The sequence below is a fragment of the Pygocentrus nattereri genome, chromosome 19 (genome assembly GCF_015220715.1).
Source record: "Pygocentrus nattereri isolate fPygNat1 chromosome 19, fPygNat1.pri, whole genome shotgun sequence".
NCBI classification, from domain to species: domain Eukaryota; kingdom Metazoa; phylum Chordata; class Actinopteri; order Characiformes; family Serrasalmidae; genus Pygocentrus; species Pygocentrus nattereri.
Genome location: NC_051229.1, coordinates 35,204,869 through 35,223,600, shown reverse-complemented (window position 1 = coordinate 35,223,600; position 18,732 = coordinate 35,204,869). Strand labels below are relative to the sequence as shown.

Below are 18,732 nucleotides of genomic sequence, written 5' to 3'. Positions count from 1 at the left end.
TCACCTGATCCAATTACATTACAGACACAATCACACAATCCAATGTTTTTTCTTTACAAAATAAATCTAAGAATATTAACACCCTTTGTTAATTCATGCCAGCCTAAAAAAACAAAAATGGGGAATGTGCATGCTGTAGGGCTAAAATATGGTAAAGCCGGAAATAATAATTTACAAGTCAGAGGTGATGGTTTGGACTTGGTGGGAGTTTTTTGGACCACATCAACACATCTTTAGGCATCAAAAGCAGACACTTAAACAGAAGGAGCGGGAAAGAACCCTGCATCAAATCCATGCCTAAATAAGTGTAACAGCTGCTGATAGCAGGTTTAAGAAATCAGTTGCACATATTAAAGTTTAGTAGTAAATTTGAACATGTAGTAATTCAAAAATAGTCAAAAGAATCTTTTAGTCACTGCACGTTGAAACAGTACGATCTCGTGTCTAAATAATGGAGGCTGCCCCTTCAGATGAGCTAAGGACACTGGCGCAAATCCTAGAGCTAACCTGAGCAGCGTTAGTTGGTGGCCTTGTTTTTACAGAAGTTTTTCTCCTCAGTTGATGATGCGCCAACAGTTTCTCAGGTAACACTGACAGAGAAGTATTGTTCGTTGTTTCTGTTACAAGCTAACAACAGCTATTCCTAGTGAGCCCAGTTTAAGGCACAACTGCTCTCCCTCAATTTTTTCAGGCAAATATTCAGCAATGTGCAAATTTGTGCAAAACTAACACTTTACACTCTTGTTAAAACATAAAATCAAAGTTTTACTAAATTATTAGCCTGTAGATTTTCTCACCATCAGCCCTAACATTAAAACCACCTCCTCGTTTCTACACTCACTGTCCAGTTTATCAGCTCCACTTACTATATAGGTGCACTTGGTAGTTCTGCAGTTACAGCCTGTAGTCCATCTGTTTCTCTGCATAATTTGTTACCCAGTTCTTTAATTGTCAGGACCCCCACAGGACCACCACAGAGCAGGTGTTATTTGGGTGGTGGATCATTCTCAACACTGCAGTGACACTGGTGGTGGTATTTGCATTATTCTCGCTACACTTACTATTTTAAATCCCTATGGATAGAAGCGTCAGCTAAAAGTGTAAATGTTTACAGACATATATGTGCATTTACTGTCCATGTTGTATGCTTGCACAATAGTAAGACTGATATATTAAACATCCAGCAAAATCTGAATGAAAAAAGATAGAAAAAAGAAATAAGAGAAACCCCCTCCTGCAAGAGCAAGGTTAGATTTATCTAATTAGAAATGAAATATAGAAGTTCCCTAACAGTTTAAGGAAGCTGTATGCAAACAGCAGAGAGAAAACACACACACACTCACACACACACACACACACACACACACACACACACACACACACACACACTTGCACACACACATCTGGGTCATGGGTCGAGCTGGAGCCCACAGTCGCCGGTCCATCGCAGGGCAGACAGATAGACAGACAGACATATCACTGCTGCCGGAAGAAAACCTCAGATCTCCAATTTTGCCATTTTTCAGTTTTTGATATAACGTGAAAACGCCTGATGGTCTTTACATTGTGTGTAAATTTCATGATGACTGGACCAAAAGAAACGACCCAAAATGACTTGGAAAAAAGTCTGGTTCCACTGACTTCCATTAAAAGTAAAGTATGTTTTTTCCTTCTCCTGTAAAGTTACCACTTTGGAGATATGAGGTTTTGATCCAACAACAGCGATGTACATCCACACACACACACTAACACCTTGGGGCAATTTAGCATGTCCAATTGGCCTGATTGCATGTCTCTGGACTATGGGAGGAAACCCACGCAGGGGTGGATGGGGCATGCAAACTCCTCACAGAAAGGGCCTTGGACACCTGGTCAAGAATTAAACCCAGGCCCTTCTTGCTGTAAGACGATAGCCCTACCCACCACGCCACTGTGCAGCACAGAGAGAATATGTTATCTATATATAACAGAAAAACCAGTGATGTTACCATATTTAGTTAACACATGATAGACTGTCAAATAAACTCTGTGGACTTTATCAAGTTTATGATAAGTTTTGATGGCTCCTGCAAAGTAACATTAACGTGAATGATATTACTTGCCAAGTGCTGAAGTAATTAAATAGGCTCTCAAGTTGATTACTATATTACTATATATTACTATATAACACAGTTATGTTAAATCTTTGTTTTTTTTATTGTTGAACATTCTTGAACATAAATGTAAATTTAGATAAACTATATTTTTAGTTCCAAATTCAGTTACGACGTAACGGAGCATTTTCCCTGATGATAATATATTTACCATACAATTACCATCTGGCGTAGCTCCTAATATTCATTTATAACGATAACTGTATTCTTCACAGCCAACATGAAACTGTTCAAATCCAGTGGTTCTCAGGACTAGAAAATATTAAAACTAAGAAAATATTGCTAAACTGACGTTTGGACAAGATTGACCGGTTTGCTCTATGTGTACTGCAGTTTTTGTTTCATATTCCAAAGTATTCCTCGCCCAGCTGAAAATTTATGGTTTAATCCATAGTTACATATAATTCTATGAAATAGCATGTGTGTACAGAACTGCAGTCTCCTCTATTCTACACAGTTGTATGCAAATATTTGGGCACCCCTCATCAAATGACCTTTTGTTGATTTTCTAAGTGAAATATATTTCGATACTGTTCGATAATATATTTAATACTGTTACTGTTTTAATGTGATACTGAATATAAATAATCAGCCCAAGGCTACCGCATATACACAATATGACCCTGTTAATCATTATGTCTGGTGTTCTAGACACACTGGTGTATAAAATCAAGCACATAGCCATGTAGTATTCATAGACTTCGGTGGTAGAATGGGTTGTACTGAAGAGGTCAGTGAACCTTCACACTGTCATAGAATGCCACCTTTGCTACAAGTTAGTTCATGCAATTTCTGTCAGTGCTATCATTGTGAAACGGGAACATTTAGGAGCAACAACACGCCAGCCACGAAGCAGTAGATCACAAACTCACAGACCGGGACTGCCGTCTGGTGTGTAAATATCACCTATCCTCTGTTGCATCACTCATTACAGAGTTCCATAATGCCTCTGGAAGTAACATCAGCAAAAGAACTGTGTGTCGTGAGCTTCATAAAAAGGGTTTCCATGGCCGAGCAGCTGCACACAAGCCTAAGTTCACTATGCGCAATGCCAAGTGTCTGCTGGAGTGGTGTAAAGCACGCCTTTTTGGACAAATTATATGCTTCCGGCATTGTATCAGACATTTGGGGAAGGCTCTTTTCTGTTCCAGCAAGGTTTGATGAGTTTTGTGTGGAGGAACTCCAGTGACTTACTGAGGAGAGTTGATTGTCAGCCAGGCCTTTCAGAGCAACATGAGTGCCAAATGCGCTTTTGGTGCAAATTCCCACATACTCCAAAATCCTATTGGACCAGTAGAGGCTGTTACTGCCAAGGTGAAGCCAACTTCATAGTAATGCCCATGGCTTTGTGAAATGAGATGTCCAGCAAGGTCAAACAGGGTGATGATCAGATGTCCGTATACTTTTGGTCATAGTGTATTTTGATTCTCCTGCCCTAGAAATTGGTTTGCAGACGAATTTGCACTTTTAACCGAATTGGCGCTGAGTATTCTACAGCGCAAGCTGGCCTAACAAAACTCACGTATCAAGAGCTTCTTCTTCTTCCCGCTTTGCACATTTATGTTTCTTTACAGTATCTGAATGCCTGAAGCTCCGCCCACAGTCCGAGCAGAAATACGGCTTCTCTCCTGTGTGAATGCGCTGGTGTCTTTTCAGGTTTCCTCTATCGCTGAAACACACTCCACACTCTGAGCAGTAATACGGCTTCTCTCCCGTGTGGACGCGCTGATGCGCTCTGAGATTACGTTTGTCACTAAACCAGGTTCCGCAGTACGAGCAGTGATACGGTTTCTCTCCTGTGTGAATGCGCCGATGGATTATAAGAGTACGCCGGTCAGTAAAACTCTTCCCACAGTCTGAGCAGTCGAAGGGCTTCTCTCCCGTGTGGATGCGCTGGTGCGTTTGGAGATTATTCAGAACAGTAAAACTCTTCCCGCACTCCGAGCAGCGATACGGTTTCTCTCCGGTGTGAATGCGCTGGTGTCGCCGGAGATGATTCTGTAGTTTGAAGCTCTTCCCGCATTCGGAGCAGCGAAACGGTTTCTCTCCTGTGTGAATGCGCTGGTGTCCTTTAAGATGAGTCCGCCGAGTAAAACGCTTCCCACACTCTGAGCAGTAATACGGCTTCTCTCCTGTGTGAACGCGCTGGTGTAGTTTGAGGCTGCCGTACCTTGAAAAACTCTTTCCGCACTCAGAGCAGTAGGGAATTCTCTCCTTGTCTGCATGTTTCTGCGTTCGTCCATGAGACACGTCAGAGTGGAGAGGAACTTGGGGAGCTTTCTGAGCACTGGATTCCATCTTCTCACATTTAATCTCTCCTGATTTCAGGAGTCCAGTGCACCCTTGGTGACCACTCTTGGATGTCTTTGCAGAGGTAGGAAGTTGGGGAAAACATTTGCAATAGGATGTTATTCATTTCTGGAGGAAAGAAAGAAGAAAACAAGACAAAGGAGTTAGAAATTTAGGAACAGTATCCAACAGATAGCATTAGTGTAATTTCATTTAAAAAAATGAATAAATTGACAAAACTAAAAAAATGGAAACAAAACTTAAATCTTACAAATCCATTTCACCAGGCTTGAAATACAAACCCTATTTCCATAAAAGTTGGGATATTTTGTAAAATGCAATAAAACAAGAATCTGTGATTTGTTAATTGTCTGGAATTTTTATTTCACTGAGAAAAGTACAAAGAAATGACAATGTTTTGGCTGACTAACTTAATTGTACTTCAACTTAATGTATTTCATTAATTGAAAACCGTTGTCACTTTATATAGTACAATTATATAAAATACAATTTAAAACTCAATTACAGAGGGAGAATATGTTAATTCTAAGCAGAAACGCTGCCGAGTTCTCTGGGCCTGAGCTTATCTCAGATGGCCTGAAAGACAGTAGAAATGTGTGCTGTGGGCAGATGAGTCCACATTTCAGCTTGATTTGGGGAAAAAAGGGAGTCAAGCTCTCTGTGCCAAAGACGCAAAGATGCAAAACCCAACATCAGCCATGGTCCGGGGATGCATCAATTCGCAGCATGGGTGACTTGCACATGTGCAAAGGTGTCGCTGGTCTGGAGGCTTTATTGTGACTTTAGAGAGACCCCAGGAATCACTGGTCATTTCAGCAAGACAATGCCAGGTCAAGACAATGCCAGGCCCAATTCTGCACATGCTACGTGCTGCACATGGCTTTATACACACTGAGTTCGTATTCTTTACTGGCCTGCCTGCAATCCATATCTGTCTTCGATTGAAAATGTATGACGTATCATGAAGAGAAGAATCAGATGACCACAAACTGTTGAGCAGCTGAAGATGAGCCTCTGTCCCAATTCTTTTTTGAGTGTGTTGCAGGCATCACTTTTTAAATTTGTTTTTTTTTGTTTTTTTTACACAATACAATTAACACTGGAAATATAACACGACATGATGCAGACCCTTGGGGGTTAAAAGTGAATGAGAGGCTTGACTAGCGAAAGCAGAATCCACAATCATAGTCAGGTCACAGGCAATGGTCAAATCCAGAAAGGGCAAAATACACAAAAAACACAAACATAATAAGGAGAACAGTCCAAAAGGGATTAGGCAAAAGGCAGGTCAACAAACAAGGCAGAACAGGAATAAACAGTCAGAAAAATGCTCAGTAGCTCTGTGGAAAGAAGCAATACCTCGCAACGAGACTGTCTACAGTTTAAAGCCTGGGCTTTAAACTAAACTAATCAGAGAAGAACAGGTGATACAGATCAGTACTCTGGGGAACGGGAGCACTGGTTGGAGTGTGACAGTGAGGCTGGAGTCACGTGATTGAGTCCAAAAGTTCAGAGCCAAAGGGAGTTGTGACAGGAAATCTTTTCTTTGTGCTTTTATCAGGTTCAAGAGAATCAACAATTCACGGATTCTTCTGTTTTACTGTGCTTTCTACAATGTTTCCCAAAATGTTGGTTGTACATCATTGATCGCAGTCTTGTTCACCTCATCCCAATATACAGACTAAAACTCAAGGCCAACAAATGAGCAAATTGCCTCAGCCTGTTAAAGTATCTGATTCTTCGCCACGTTAAGTGATGAACCCAAGATTCAATAGTGAACGTCAGAAGAAGGGCCTGCAAGACTTTCCCACTGTTTGAAGAAAACCTTGTATCTCCTCATTTTTCAGGTTTTTTCATAATTTGAAAACACCTAATGGCCTTTACATAGTATGTAAATTTCATGACAAAGGGACCTAAAGGAACAACCTAAAATTACTTTTAAAAAAGTCTGGTTCCATTGACTTGCATTAAAAGTAAAGTGGGTTTTGTCCTTCTCCTGTAAAGTTACCATTTTGGAGATTTTTTGGAGAGGTTTTGTTCTGACAACAGTGATTTACTACCAAGAGAGTGCAAACAAGCTAGCTGACCACCTCTGAGTTAAAATAACATGATTAATTGTAGAGAAACTTACCAACTGATTGCTTTACAGTGATCGTGATAGCAACCAGGGGTCAACATGTTTCCAACACAAATACAGCCATTTTATTTACAAAATTTATAAAAACCAACAGTGAACCTACATGTGTCTTCTTACGTTTTTATATGTAATGTTAATGATGGTAAAATAGTAGATAAAATGGGAAAAAAGTTTTCTTTGAGTTAGAGTTTGAGTTTTTTTTGCCTTAGAACACCCTGGAATTTACCTCTCTGCACTGAATGGACTACAATGGATACATTAAAAATGTTTTAAGCCAAAATCTTATCTAAGTCTATCATAAATCAATGCCACAGACAATATATTTGTAATCCATTGATATAATAGCTTAAATTGAGCTTTAAATGCTACTGCTGTCTGGTACCTGTCACCACCATTGTGAATAATTCTGACTCTATAGGTTTCTATAGAAACCTCTGTTTACATCTTAATGATTAAATTAAGCATATTAAAAAAACAGAGGAATTCTCCTTTAACCATTCAATAATGCAGAAATTTTGAAAACTTACCATTTAATATATTTTTCCCCTGTCCACTGATTAACAATGACACAATCACCTAGAAGGTGTTTAAGGTGGACAAAAGATACTGTGTTTTGATTAAAATAAGAATTTTATCTTTTAAATTATATGGCAAATTGTGCTTAATTTGATCATTTACAAGAACTAGCAAGGTAAAAAGATTTGAGGTTGACTTTAATCTAACCAGCAAACCCCTCACCCAAACATCACCTTCATCATGACCTTATCCACTGCCTTTCATGAAGTACGTCATCTTACTGCAAACTTTCCTACATACTACAGACTACATACACTACATTGCCAGAAGTTTTCACTCACTCATCCAAATAATTGAATTCAGGTGTTCCAATCAATTCCATGGCCACAGGTATATAAAACCAAGCACCTAGGCCTGCAGACTGCTTCTACAGACATTAGTGAAAGAATGGGCCGCTCTCAGGAGCTCAGTGAATTCCAGTGTGGTACCGTGATCGGACGCCACCTGTGCAGCAAGTCCAGTCGTGAAATTTCCTCCCTAATAAATATTCCACAGTCAACTGTCAGTGGGATTATAACAAAGTGGAAGCGATTGGGAACGACAGCAACTCAGCCACAAAGTGGTCGGCCACGTAAAATGACAGAGCGGGGTCAGCGGATGCTGAGGGGCATAGTGCGCAGAGGTCACCAACTTTCTGCAGAGTCAATCACTACAGACCTCCCAACTAAGTAGCTGCATCCAAGCCTTACATCACCAAGCGCAATGCAAAGCGTGGAATGCAGTGGTGTAAAGCACCGCCACTGGACTCTAGAGCAGTGGAGACGTGTTCTCTGGAGTGACCAAACACACTTTTCCGTCTGGCAATCCAATGGATGTGTCTGGGTTTCGCGGTTGCCAGGAGAACGATACTTGTCTGACTGCATTGTGCGAAGTGTAAAGTTTGGTGGAGGGGGAATTAAGGTGTGGAGTTGTCTTTCAGGAGTTGGGCTCGGCCCCTTTGTGGGAACAGTTTGGGGACGGCCTCTTACTGTTCCAACATGACTGGGCACCAGTGCATAAAGTAAGGTCCATAAAGACATGGATGAGCATGTTTGGTGTGAAAGAACTTGACTGGCCTGCACAGTCCGGACTTCAACCCGATAGAACACCTCTGGGATGAATTAGAGCGGAGACTGTGAGCCAGGCCTTCGCGTCCAAAATCAGCGTCTGACCTCACAAATGTGCTTCTGGAAGAATGGTCAAAAATTCCCATAAACACATTCCTAAACATTGTGGAAAGCCTTCCCAGAAGAGTTGAAGCTGTTATAGCTGAAAAGGGTGGGCCGACATCATATTAAACCCTCTGGATTAAGAATGGGATGTCACTCAAGTTCATATGCAAATACTTTTGGCAATACAGTGTATGTGCATAAACATTCTTCTGTACCACTTTGCCATACGGGCACTCTTATCAAGGGTTTATGAATGGCTTAGGTTATAACTTGCTATGAATTAGGTCATAAACACCTTAAAAAGTAATTAATAAATGGTTATAACACAGAAAAAGAGCAATAGTGACCTATTGTTTGCCAGATAGTGAGCACTCATTAATCTACACAGCTCAGATCTTGCTGGTTACAGATCTTACTTTGTCTTCACCATCAGTCGGCATTAAACCTGTCACCTTCGTCACATATTCATATTCATCAGACAGAACAACTCTCTGTTGCCCTTTTAACTTATTTACTGCTTAATTGTTTTCATTTGAAGGTGTCTGGTCTAATTAATAAGCAATAATGAGCTAATTTAAATAGTTTATAAATGCTTTAAAAAGCTAGTCCTATAGGAAGGTGCTTTGCATACACCTCATGATACTCTGGCACGTCACTTTTATAATGGTTTATAATTAGGCTGAGCGATCAATCAACGTGTTTTTATTATGAATTTCACTTCAACAATTATCCAAACTAGATAATCAAGATAAAGTGATTACTGTGCTGCAATGATGCCTTGTATTGTCTTGTGTTATAAATCCAGTGCCCCCTTTACAGTAATGTGCTGGCACCACACCCTAAAAGCCATAACAATTTTTTTATTTGTGTGTATATATATATATATATATATATATATATATATATATATACACACACATTGCTGTTGACAAAAGAACCCCTAATATCTCCAAAATGGTAACTTTTTTAAAAACACATTTTACTTTTAATGTAAGTCAATGGAACCAGACATTTTTTCAAAGTTATTTTGGGTCATTTCTTTTGGTCCATTCATCGTGAAATTTACACACAGTGCAAAGAGCAAACTATGTCAAGAACTGAAAAATGTCAAACATGTATTTGTACTGATCCTTTTCTACATTTACTTTTTATTTGTTTCTAAGTTGAATTACATTTTAAGTTCTGTCCAAAAGGACGTGTTTTTAATAACTTTAATAAATGCACAATGTTTCCAAAGTCAGTGAGTAATCGTGTAATGGTGATCTCACTATTGATTACAATAATAGTGATTTTATTTTATTTATTTTTTTGCCATAATCAAGCAGCCTTAGTTTCTGACGCCTGTTTGCGTGCAGTAGGCCAACTGACAGGACAGGAGATACAGATAAAGGATTTCTCTGTGCAGCCTAACATGATTCGGTTTAAAATACTGAGGAACGCGCAGCGAGTCCTCCGGGTGAACTTCACCGCGTCCGCTCGGAAAGGCGGCGTAAATCTCTACCAGAGCCTGACATCAGAGGCACGAGCCCGGTCTCGCGACTGTGCGCCGTTAAAATCCTACAAAAGGTAAACAGCGCGCGCCGCGTCTGCCGAAGCCAAACAGCAGCTCCGCGCTCAGCCCGGCCTGTTCTGCTCCATTACTGTCCAACGAGCGAGCGTCTCTACAAGCAGCTCTCGGTGAACGCGATGTAAAGCGTGTTAAGAAGCGCTGAACAGATTTTCTACCTTCAGCAGAGCCGCTCCTGTTTCTCCTCCAGCAGCGCTGACTGAGCGCAGAGGCGGGGCTACCGATCACCCCCCCCCCCAGCTTCAGCAGCGTCCTGCGTCACCTAGGCGTCACCGTGCGTGCCCCGCCCCCTTTTAAGGGGGAAAACATTCAAACTCGCTTCCATTAAACAGATGTTTTTTGGTCTCAGTCAGTTCGAGCTGATTGGTTAAGAAGGTTCTAACTGTGCTGTTATTTCACCATAACATCACAGGTTTTTCACAAACACTGTATCACTCCGCTCAGACGCTGTTGCTAAGCAACGACTTTGACGGCTGTAGGAGACGCTCAAGCTGTTTGAACGTTTTTACTTCTTACTTTGCCACAGACAGAAATCAGACACTTTTAAGATCACGTTTGACCGACAGCCGATTTGGTCCGACTCTGAAGATGAGACGACATTAAATTCCCAAACTGTCGTCACCACTGAGCAGCTTGTCAGTGGGCAGCTGTGACAGAATGTCACGATTGGCCCCTCCCAGTCCATGTGTTCATGTTTTGGTTTAGCCCATGTGTATTTGTTTTGGTTTTTCTAGTCCTGCCCCCTCGTTTTGTGTATCCGCCCATGATTGTCTCCACCTGTTTTCAACCTGTCCCTCGTTGTCCCTGTTGTATTTAAGCCCTTAGTGTTCGCTGGTCTTTGTATTGGTCTATGTTTGTGTTGTTTCTCTGTGTTGTTGGATGTTTTCTGGTTTTTGTCATGTCTCTCCCATGATTTCTCCATATTGGCTCTATGACCTTGGACTGTTCTGACCATGACCCTGGATTTGCCCTCAATAAAAGTCACTTACCTCCGCACATGCATCCGTTACCTCACTCCCCGTTACACAGAAGAACAGATAGACAACCTGAAATCGGCCAGAAAGGACCCCAATACCATTTGCCAAACATGAAGTCTGATCTTCACAGTCTGACCAAATCGGACTGAGCCATAAAACTGACGCAATATCAAGTTCAGCTCAGTTTTGTCATTTTTTGCCAGATCAGTATAGATGTTGTTTTGTTCCAGTCAGTCTGTAAAGCATCTTACAGCCCATTTAGTTTGGCGAATGGTATTGGGTTAATTTATGATGACAGTTTGGGAATTTAGCGTAAGGAGCTGGAGAACGAACTGCCTGCTGTGCGGTGAATGGGCGGTGCACATTACTCTGATGTAGCAACAAGCTGCTTGTTAAGGAACTATAATTTGGAGGAAGGAACTGCGAAACTTAAAACCTATTAAACGCCACGGTCAGTTTATTAATTTATTACTTTATTTATTTAACTGTTGTATAAAAGCAATAGACACTCGAGGAGTGTGTTGTAGATATAACATTATGGCTGTAATGATCTTCAGCGATCAAATCACAGGTGATGGTATTTTCCCTCTCGTGTTCTATTGCTTAAATAAATAACATTGAACAACTTACAATTAAGCATCCAATGTAAGAAAAAAGGATGAATGTTGGGGTGTCATATATTAATGAAGAGATAAAATATACAAACAGAAAAAATATACAAATATTTACGTGTGTGTGTGGTGTGTGTATGTGAGTGTGTGTAGTGAGCGATGAGAAAGTTTTCCAGAATTATATTATCTGATAATTAAAATAGCATCTCATAATCTCATAATTACGACTAGCTATAATAATGAAATCTCATAGTAAAGTTTTTCTCATCATTTTACATGGTGTGCAGTGATAGCAGAGGAGGGTAAACCTCACTGCTGGTCTTTAATTAAATTTATTATGACTCATTCCTAATTCTTCAGTGATATGAAGCTAAAGTCATAAACAAGACGGCGTCTAACAGGCAGCACAATGTGCATCTTTCAGTGTTAATGCTGTTTTCACAGACATGTCAGTTACCTACTAATACACCCCAAACCATGCACTTTACACTGGTAACAATCTGAATGGTCCTTTTCTTCTTCAGCTGCCCATTATTTCCAAAAAGTCTGACTCATTGACCTCATATATGAACATCCAGCAAAATCTCAATGAAAAAAAATATGAATATATAAAATATGACTGTGAAGAAAAACAAAAACGATATCATTACTGTAGTTAACATTAGGTTGTCTTGCAAATGAACTGTGTGGACTTTTTTTTTGTTTTTGATAAGTTTCAATATTAATGTTAATCTGATTATTTGCCTATCACTGAAGTAACTAAACAGCATCACATCGATTATCTTTTCATAGAAACAAGTCACATGTTACATGTTTGTTGTTTTTCCTGATTGCTGTCAACTTAAACATCTCTGTAAATGTAGGCAAACGTTTATCACCTGCAGAATTTTTGAGATAAACTACATGAACATGTTCCACATCCAGTTACAACATAACAGAGCATTGTCACTGATAATAAGATAATTACCATATAGTTAAAATATGGGCTTCTATTATGTAAAATTTACATTATAATCTATAATAAAGTGGAATTCAAAGTATGCGTGTGGTTAATTAGATCTGTTTGTATTGTCTACAACAAACGGCAGTCTTCTCTATTGTAGACAGTTGTATGTAAAAGTTTGCACACCCCAGTCACAAAAACAGTAAAACGTAAAATGTAGCATGTGCAAAATTTAGGGAACACTTTATATTTTATGTTTATTTTTCCCAATATGTTAAAATAATTAATTACAAAGAAATTGCGCATGAAATTGTGCAGAAAATGCCCTATATTTTGTGGACTATATTTTCGCAATGACCATACACAAACCCAAATGAGAAATTTTTTGACATGTATTACGTTGAACACAATACAAAAGCACACCGTGATGTTCCTCTTCATGAGTTTTATTGTTTTTTCCAAATAAATACATTTCAGTTTTCATTCTTGCAACAGATTCTTGCAAAAAAGTTGAAACAGTAAAGCATTTACCACTTTGTAATGTTGCCATTCCTTTTCACAACATTTAGGAGCTGTTTGGGGACTGAAGACACCAAGTAACACAGGATCTCGGGGTAATTTTTTTTCCCTGTTCTTCCTGCAAATAAGTTTTAAGGTGTGCAACAATACAAGGCCTTCGCTGTCGCATTTTGCATTTTAAAATGCGCCACATGCTCTCTATTGGGGACAGATCCTATTTTGCCAGCCATGCCTTGGTGTAGAATGTGATTTTGCCCTGTCTTGCAGAAATATGAGTCCTCTTGAAGGCAGAATATGTTGCTCCAAAATCTTCATGTGCTTTTTGGCACTAATGGTGCCATCAGAGAAATAAATTTACAGGGCTCTGTAAGGGCACTGACACCATCCTGGCTTCTGGACTTCTTGGTCCAGACAACATGGCATCCATTTAATCCATAGGAAACCTGAAATACTGATTCGTCTCACAAATACATGTTTCCACTGTGTGTTGGTCCATCTCAGATGCCTCCAAGCCCAGAGAAGTCGGCAGTGTTTCTGGACGCAGTTAACATCAGGCTTCAAAGAAAAAAGTTTTAACTGGTGTTTGTGAATGCAATTACATATTGTTATGCTTGATAAAGGTTTGCCAAAGTAATCTTAAACCCATGTGATTATCTTAAGCCCATGTGGTTATATGAATGATGCTTCTTGAATCAGTGCCACCTATTTAGCTTAGGCTTGCGCCCTTGTTCATTAAGCACTGAAATTCCTCCAGATTCCTTGAATGTCTTCGGAATGCCATCTTTCTATCTTTTATTGAGAAGAAATTTTCTAAACAATTAAATAATTTTCTCATGCATTTGTGGGAAAACTGGCAATCCTCTGCCCATCTTTGCTACTATAGGACTAGGTGTTTCCAGGATGCTGCTTTTGTACCAAATCATGATAATAATCACCTGTAGTCACCGACTCTTTCATCATATCGTTATTTAATTATTTTACCATATTACTAGCACTAAACTGCTCCCGTTCCAACTTTTTTGGAACGTGTTGCAGGCCTGAATGGCAGGAATGGATCTATATGTACAAATGAAATAAAGTCGACCAGACAAAAAGTGAAAAGTCTTGTGTTTATACTATCTGCAATTAAAGTAAATTTTAGGAATAACTGCTTTCTTTTTTATATCGCCATTTTCCATACTGTCCCAAGTTTTACTGATTTGAGGTTGCATTAGGATGACTGTGTAGGGTAACTGCAAGATAAAGGTGAAAAAAGTTTAAAAATTGGGTAACATCATTTTTAAATGATCATGACACTCAATATAAATTTTCACCCTGAATATATAAGAGATATTTTGATTCTCTTGGTCAAGAAATTGGCATATAATACCGTCACACGAGACACATAAACTGGCACTTTTAACCAAACTAACAAAACTCACGTATCAAGAGCTTCTTCTTCTTCCCGCTTTGCACATTTATGTTTCTTTGCGGTATTTGAATGCCTGAAGCTCCGCCCACAGTCCGAGCAGAAATACGGCTTCTCTCCTGTGTGAATGCGCTGGTGTCTTTTCAGGTTGCCTCCGTTGCTAAAACATGCTCCACACTCTGAGCAGTAATACGGCTTCTCTCCCGTGTGGACGCGCTGATGCGATTTGAGATTACATTTGTCACTAAACCAGTTTCCGCAGTACGAGCAGTGATACGGTTTCTCTCCTGTGTGAATGCGCTGATGGATTATAAGAGTACGCCGGTCAATGAAACTCTTTCCACAGTCTGAGCAGTCGAAGGGCTTCTCTCCCGTGTGGATGCGCTGGTGCATTTGCAACTGACACAGAACAGTAAAACTCTTCCCGCACTCCGAGCAGCGATACGGTTTCTCTCCGGTGTGAATGCGCTGGTGTCGCCGGAGATGATTCTGTAGTTTGAAACTCTTCCCGCATTCGGGGCAGCGAAACGGTTTCTCTCCCGTGTGAATGCGCTGGTGTCCTTGGAGCTCAGTTTGCCGAGTAAAACCCTTCCCACACTCTGAGCAGTAATGCGGCTTCTTGACTGTGTGAACGCGCTGGTGTAGTTTGAGGCTGTTGTACCTCGAGAAGCTCTTTCCACACTCCGAACAGTAAGGAATTTTCTTCTTGCTTGCTTGTGTGCATCCATGAGATGTGTTGGCATGGAGAGCATCTGTAGAAGCTTTCTGAGCACTAGATTCCATATTTGCAAATTTCATCTATCCTGACTTCAGCAGTCTGATGTACCCCCCCCCCCCCCCTTAGTGACCACTCCTGGATGTCTTTGCGGAGTTTGAGGAAAGGACTTACAACAGGACGTCATTCATTTCTGCAGGAGAAACAGAAGAAAAAAGATAAACAAACTTTAATTATGAAATCTAATTTACCAATCTATGAAAAATACATACTAAGTATTTTGTATGTCAGTCAAATTGCCTCAACTTGCTTAGACAGCATGGTGTTACTCAGAAGAAGGGACTGCAATGCTTTCCCACTGATTTGCACTGCTTCTTGGCATGTTCCTAGTCCTATTTAGTTCTGAGATTGTGCAAACAAATTGGCTGGCCACCTGCCATTTATCACGCAGAGTTTAGCGCATTCTTTGGAAGAAAGTAATGTTTCAGTAGCTTAAAAACTTTATGCATGTATCCTATTACTATTTTAAGTTTTATTATTATTACTAGTTTTTCTTACAGCGAAACTATCAATGGAGCGATAAGTCATCTTAATCTCATTGTTCAAATCCGAGTTTTTGCTCAGATCCTATCTCTCTTAAACACAAAGGTGTCTCAATTCTCGGATGTTTTCATATCAGATCACTTCCGTATTTTCCTTCAAATCAGTTTAGAAGTAAAGAGGAAAGTACCTGAAAGTTACTTTGAAAAAAGTTACATTGAGTCAGAAACAGTTGAGAAGGTTAAAACGGTCTATAGTAGCTCAGCGAATACAGATACGACTCCATCCTGTAATGATCTAGTCTCCTATCTGAGTGCTAATTTACGGGAAAGCCTTGACCTTCTCGCCCCAATACAAAGGAAGAAAAGCTCGCACACTCTTAAAAATCCATGGATGAATGCGGAAACATGCCAGCTTAATAGAAATTGTCGTAAATCAGACGCTTAAGGAGGAAAACTAAACTGCTGGTACACTATGATATTGTCAAAGAGCAGATCTCAGTCTATAATAATGCTATGAAAATATCCAGACAGTCATATCTCTCCAGTGTCATGAATAGACACAAAAATAATACCAAAATCCTTTTTCCACCGTAGACAAACTAATAAACCCAACTTGTCTGCTAGTGCGTTTAATGATGAGTTATCTTCTGAAAAATCTACGACAGGGTGTAGCTCAGCAAAGTTCATCCACATGTGATCTTGACCCTGTTCCTACATCCTTCCTTAAGTTGGTTTTTGATTGTGTGGACAATGATGTATTGTAAATTGTTCTTTGTCCACAGGTGTTTTTCCAGATGCTTTTAAAACTGCCCTGGTGAAGCCTCTGCTAAAAAAGAGTAGCATTCATCCTTCCATACTAAATCATTTTAGACCAATTTCAAACCTACCTTCTCTACATAAAGTCTTAGAAAAAGTTGTTTTCAAACAACTAAATACGTTTATAATATCAAACAATTTACATGAGAAATTTCAGTCAGGTTTTCGTTCCAACCATAGTATAGAGACAGCATTGATTCACGTTATGAATGACCTCAGCCTCAGCGCCGATGCTCAAAATCCTTCTGTTTTTGTTTTTATTAGATCTTAGCGCAGCCTTTGATACCATTGACCACAAGATTTTACTCCAGCGTCTTGAATGCTGGGTCGGCCTCTCGGGCACAGTTTTCATCATATTTAAGTAATAGGCAGTTCATGGTTTTACATGGAAATCATTCAACAAAACGATTAGCCATTTCTTGTGGAGTCCCCCAAGGTTTAGTCTTAGGGCCTTTGCTTTTCTCTTTGTACATGCTACCCCTAGGTGATGTTATTAGGAAGCATAGTATAAATTTTCATAGCTATGCTGACGACACCCATCTATACATTTCCATTCCTTCTGAAGTTCAAGACACTGTAGGCAGACTAACCAGCTGTGAGTGAGATATTTCTCAGTGGATGTTGCAAAATTTTCTACAGTTAAATCATTAAAAACTGAATTACTGATTGTTGGTACAGAAACTCAGAGGAAAACGATTTTTGAGAAACTTGGCTCTTTAGCTTCATATACCAAACCCGAAGTACGAAACCTGGGTGTGATCTTAGACTCTGAGCTCTGTTTAATCTGCATGTAAACACAGTCACTAAAGTAGCTTATTACCACTTAAGAAATATTGCTAAAGCTCAGCTCAGACTGTAATGATCTTCTTACTGGACTTCCTAAGAAAACTACACATCCCTTATGACTCGTACAAAACACAGCAGCATCCTAACAAAAACAACACAGAGAGATCACATCATTCCCGTTTTGAAAGAGCTGCACTGGCTGCCTGTATCATTCAGGACAGATTTCAAGGTTTTGCTACTAGTCTTTAAAGCTCAAAACAACCTTAAAGCACTGCTTACACCACAGAGTGTCTGTCTGTTTATGTTCCAGCACATAATCTAAGATCTGCAGATAGTGGCCTTCTACAGACACCCTCTGTAAAATACAGAAAACGTGGCCTCTTTCAGTTACTCTGCTTCTTATCTGTGGAACTCAATTCCACCTTTTGTTAGACAGTCAAGGTCAGTGCTCACTTTTAAGAAGCATCTAAAAACGTACATACTTAAATGAGCATTTGACTAAAACTGAATGTCTCATGGTGTTTATCTTTATCTTGTAATTTAATCTTCTTCTTTTTCTTCTGATTCTAATGAAATACTAATGATCTTCTAAAGCTGTTTCATCGCCTGTCTGTAAAGCACTTTAAGCTGCCACTGGCATGAAAACTGCTACATGATTCAAATGATTATTACTATTAATGTGAACGTAGACTTAAACTTCGATAACTAGAGTTCAAAAGCACATGAAACACAACGGTGGAGTTAAAATGTTTTATACTGCTCTGTGTTTAGGAAACGAATGCATTCTTTTACATTAAAAACGTTTAAGCTTTTATAAACTATGATTTTGCTCAACTGCTCCGTATTAGCACGTTCATTTTGGTCTCGCTCGCGAGCGCCCTCTAGCGTCTGATAAATCCGGATTCCATGGCTGAGTGGCGATTCTCCTCTGTACTGATTCCCTGATTGATCCCGCTCTCCATTCTGTCCAAACAGCAGCCACCGAGCTCTGATCTCCGCGCTCAGCCCGGCCTGTTCTGCTCCATTACTGTCCAACGAGCGAGCGTCTCTACAAGCAGCTCTCGGTGAACGCGATGTAAAGCGTGTTAAGAAGCGCTGAACAGATTTTCTACCTTCAGCAGAGCCGCTCCTGTTTCTCCTCCAGCAGCGCTGACTGAGCGCAGAGGCGGGGCTCCCGATCACCCCTCCAGCTTCAGCAGCGTCCTGCGTCACCGTGCGTGCCATAGATATCCATACCTAGATGCCGCGTAGTCCGCTGCGCTCTGTCTGAGGCGATACGTCTGCGCGTCCGCCATGTTGGAGCGGTCACGATCCGCTGGAGAGGTGATGAGTCTCAGGATTAAATCGGCCACAACTTCCTTATTACTCAACCGATTTTCACCAAATATGTTTTAATATAACTCTCGGACACAGATTAACCTAGGCTGCACAGACTGCTCTTTGTAGATCGTGCTAATTAGCCATACAGACCAGCAGAAACATATTCAGTCGGCACCTGACGTCACTTTCTGGGGCCTGAAG

General features: G+C 40.2%; 1 protein-coding gene across 1 annotated transcript; it reads right to left on the bottom strand.

The window, feature by feature from the left end:
- Positions 1–1,709: 1,709 nt before the first annotated feature.
- On the bottom strand, positions 1,710–18,403 carry LOC108424066 (zinc finger protein 420-like). The gene is made up of 3 exons (XM_037530913.1): positions 18,324–18,403; positions 14,366–15,260; positions 1,710–4,566 (listed from the first exon to the last, which is right to left on the bottom strand). The coding sequence occupies exons 2-3, from the start codon at positions 15,148–15,150 to the stop codon at positions 3,672–3,674; spliced, it is 1,680 nt and encodes a 559-aa protein (XP_037386810.1). The 5' UTR covers positions 15,151–15,260; positions 18,324–18,403; the 3' UTR covers positions 1,710–3,671.
- Between the last annotated feature and the right edge of the window lie 329 nt (positions 18,404–18,732).

Coding starts and splice junctions, on each gene's coding strand:
- LOC108424066 (XM_037530913.1), bottom strand. CDS start 15,150: ATGAAATTTGCAAATATGGAATCTAGTGCTCAGAAAGCTTCTACAGAT. Junction 4,567..14,365: donor GAAGAAGAAGCTCTTGATAC/GTGAGTTTTGTT, acceptor CCTCCAGAAATG/AATAACATCCTATTGCAAAT.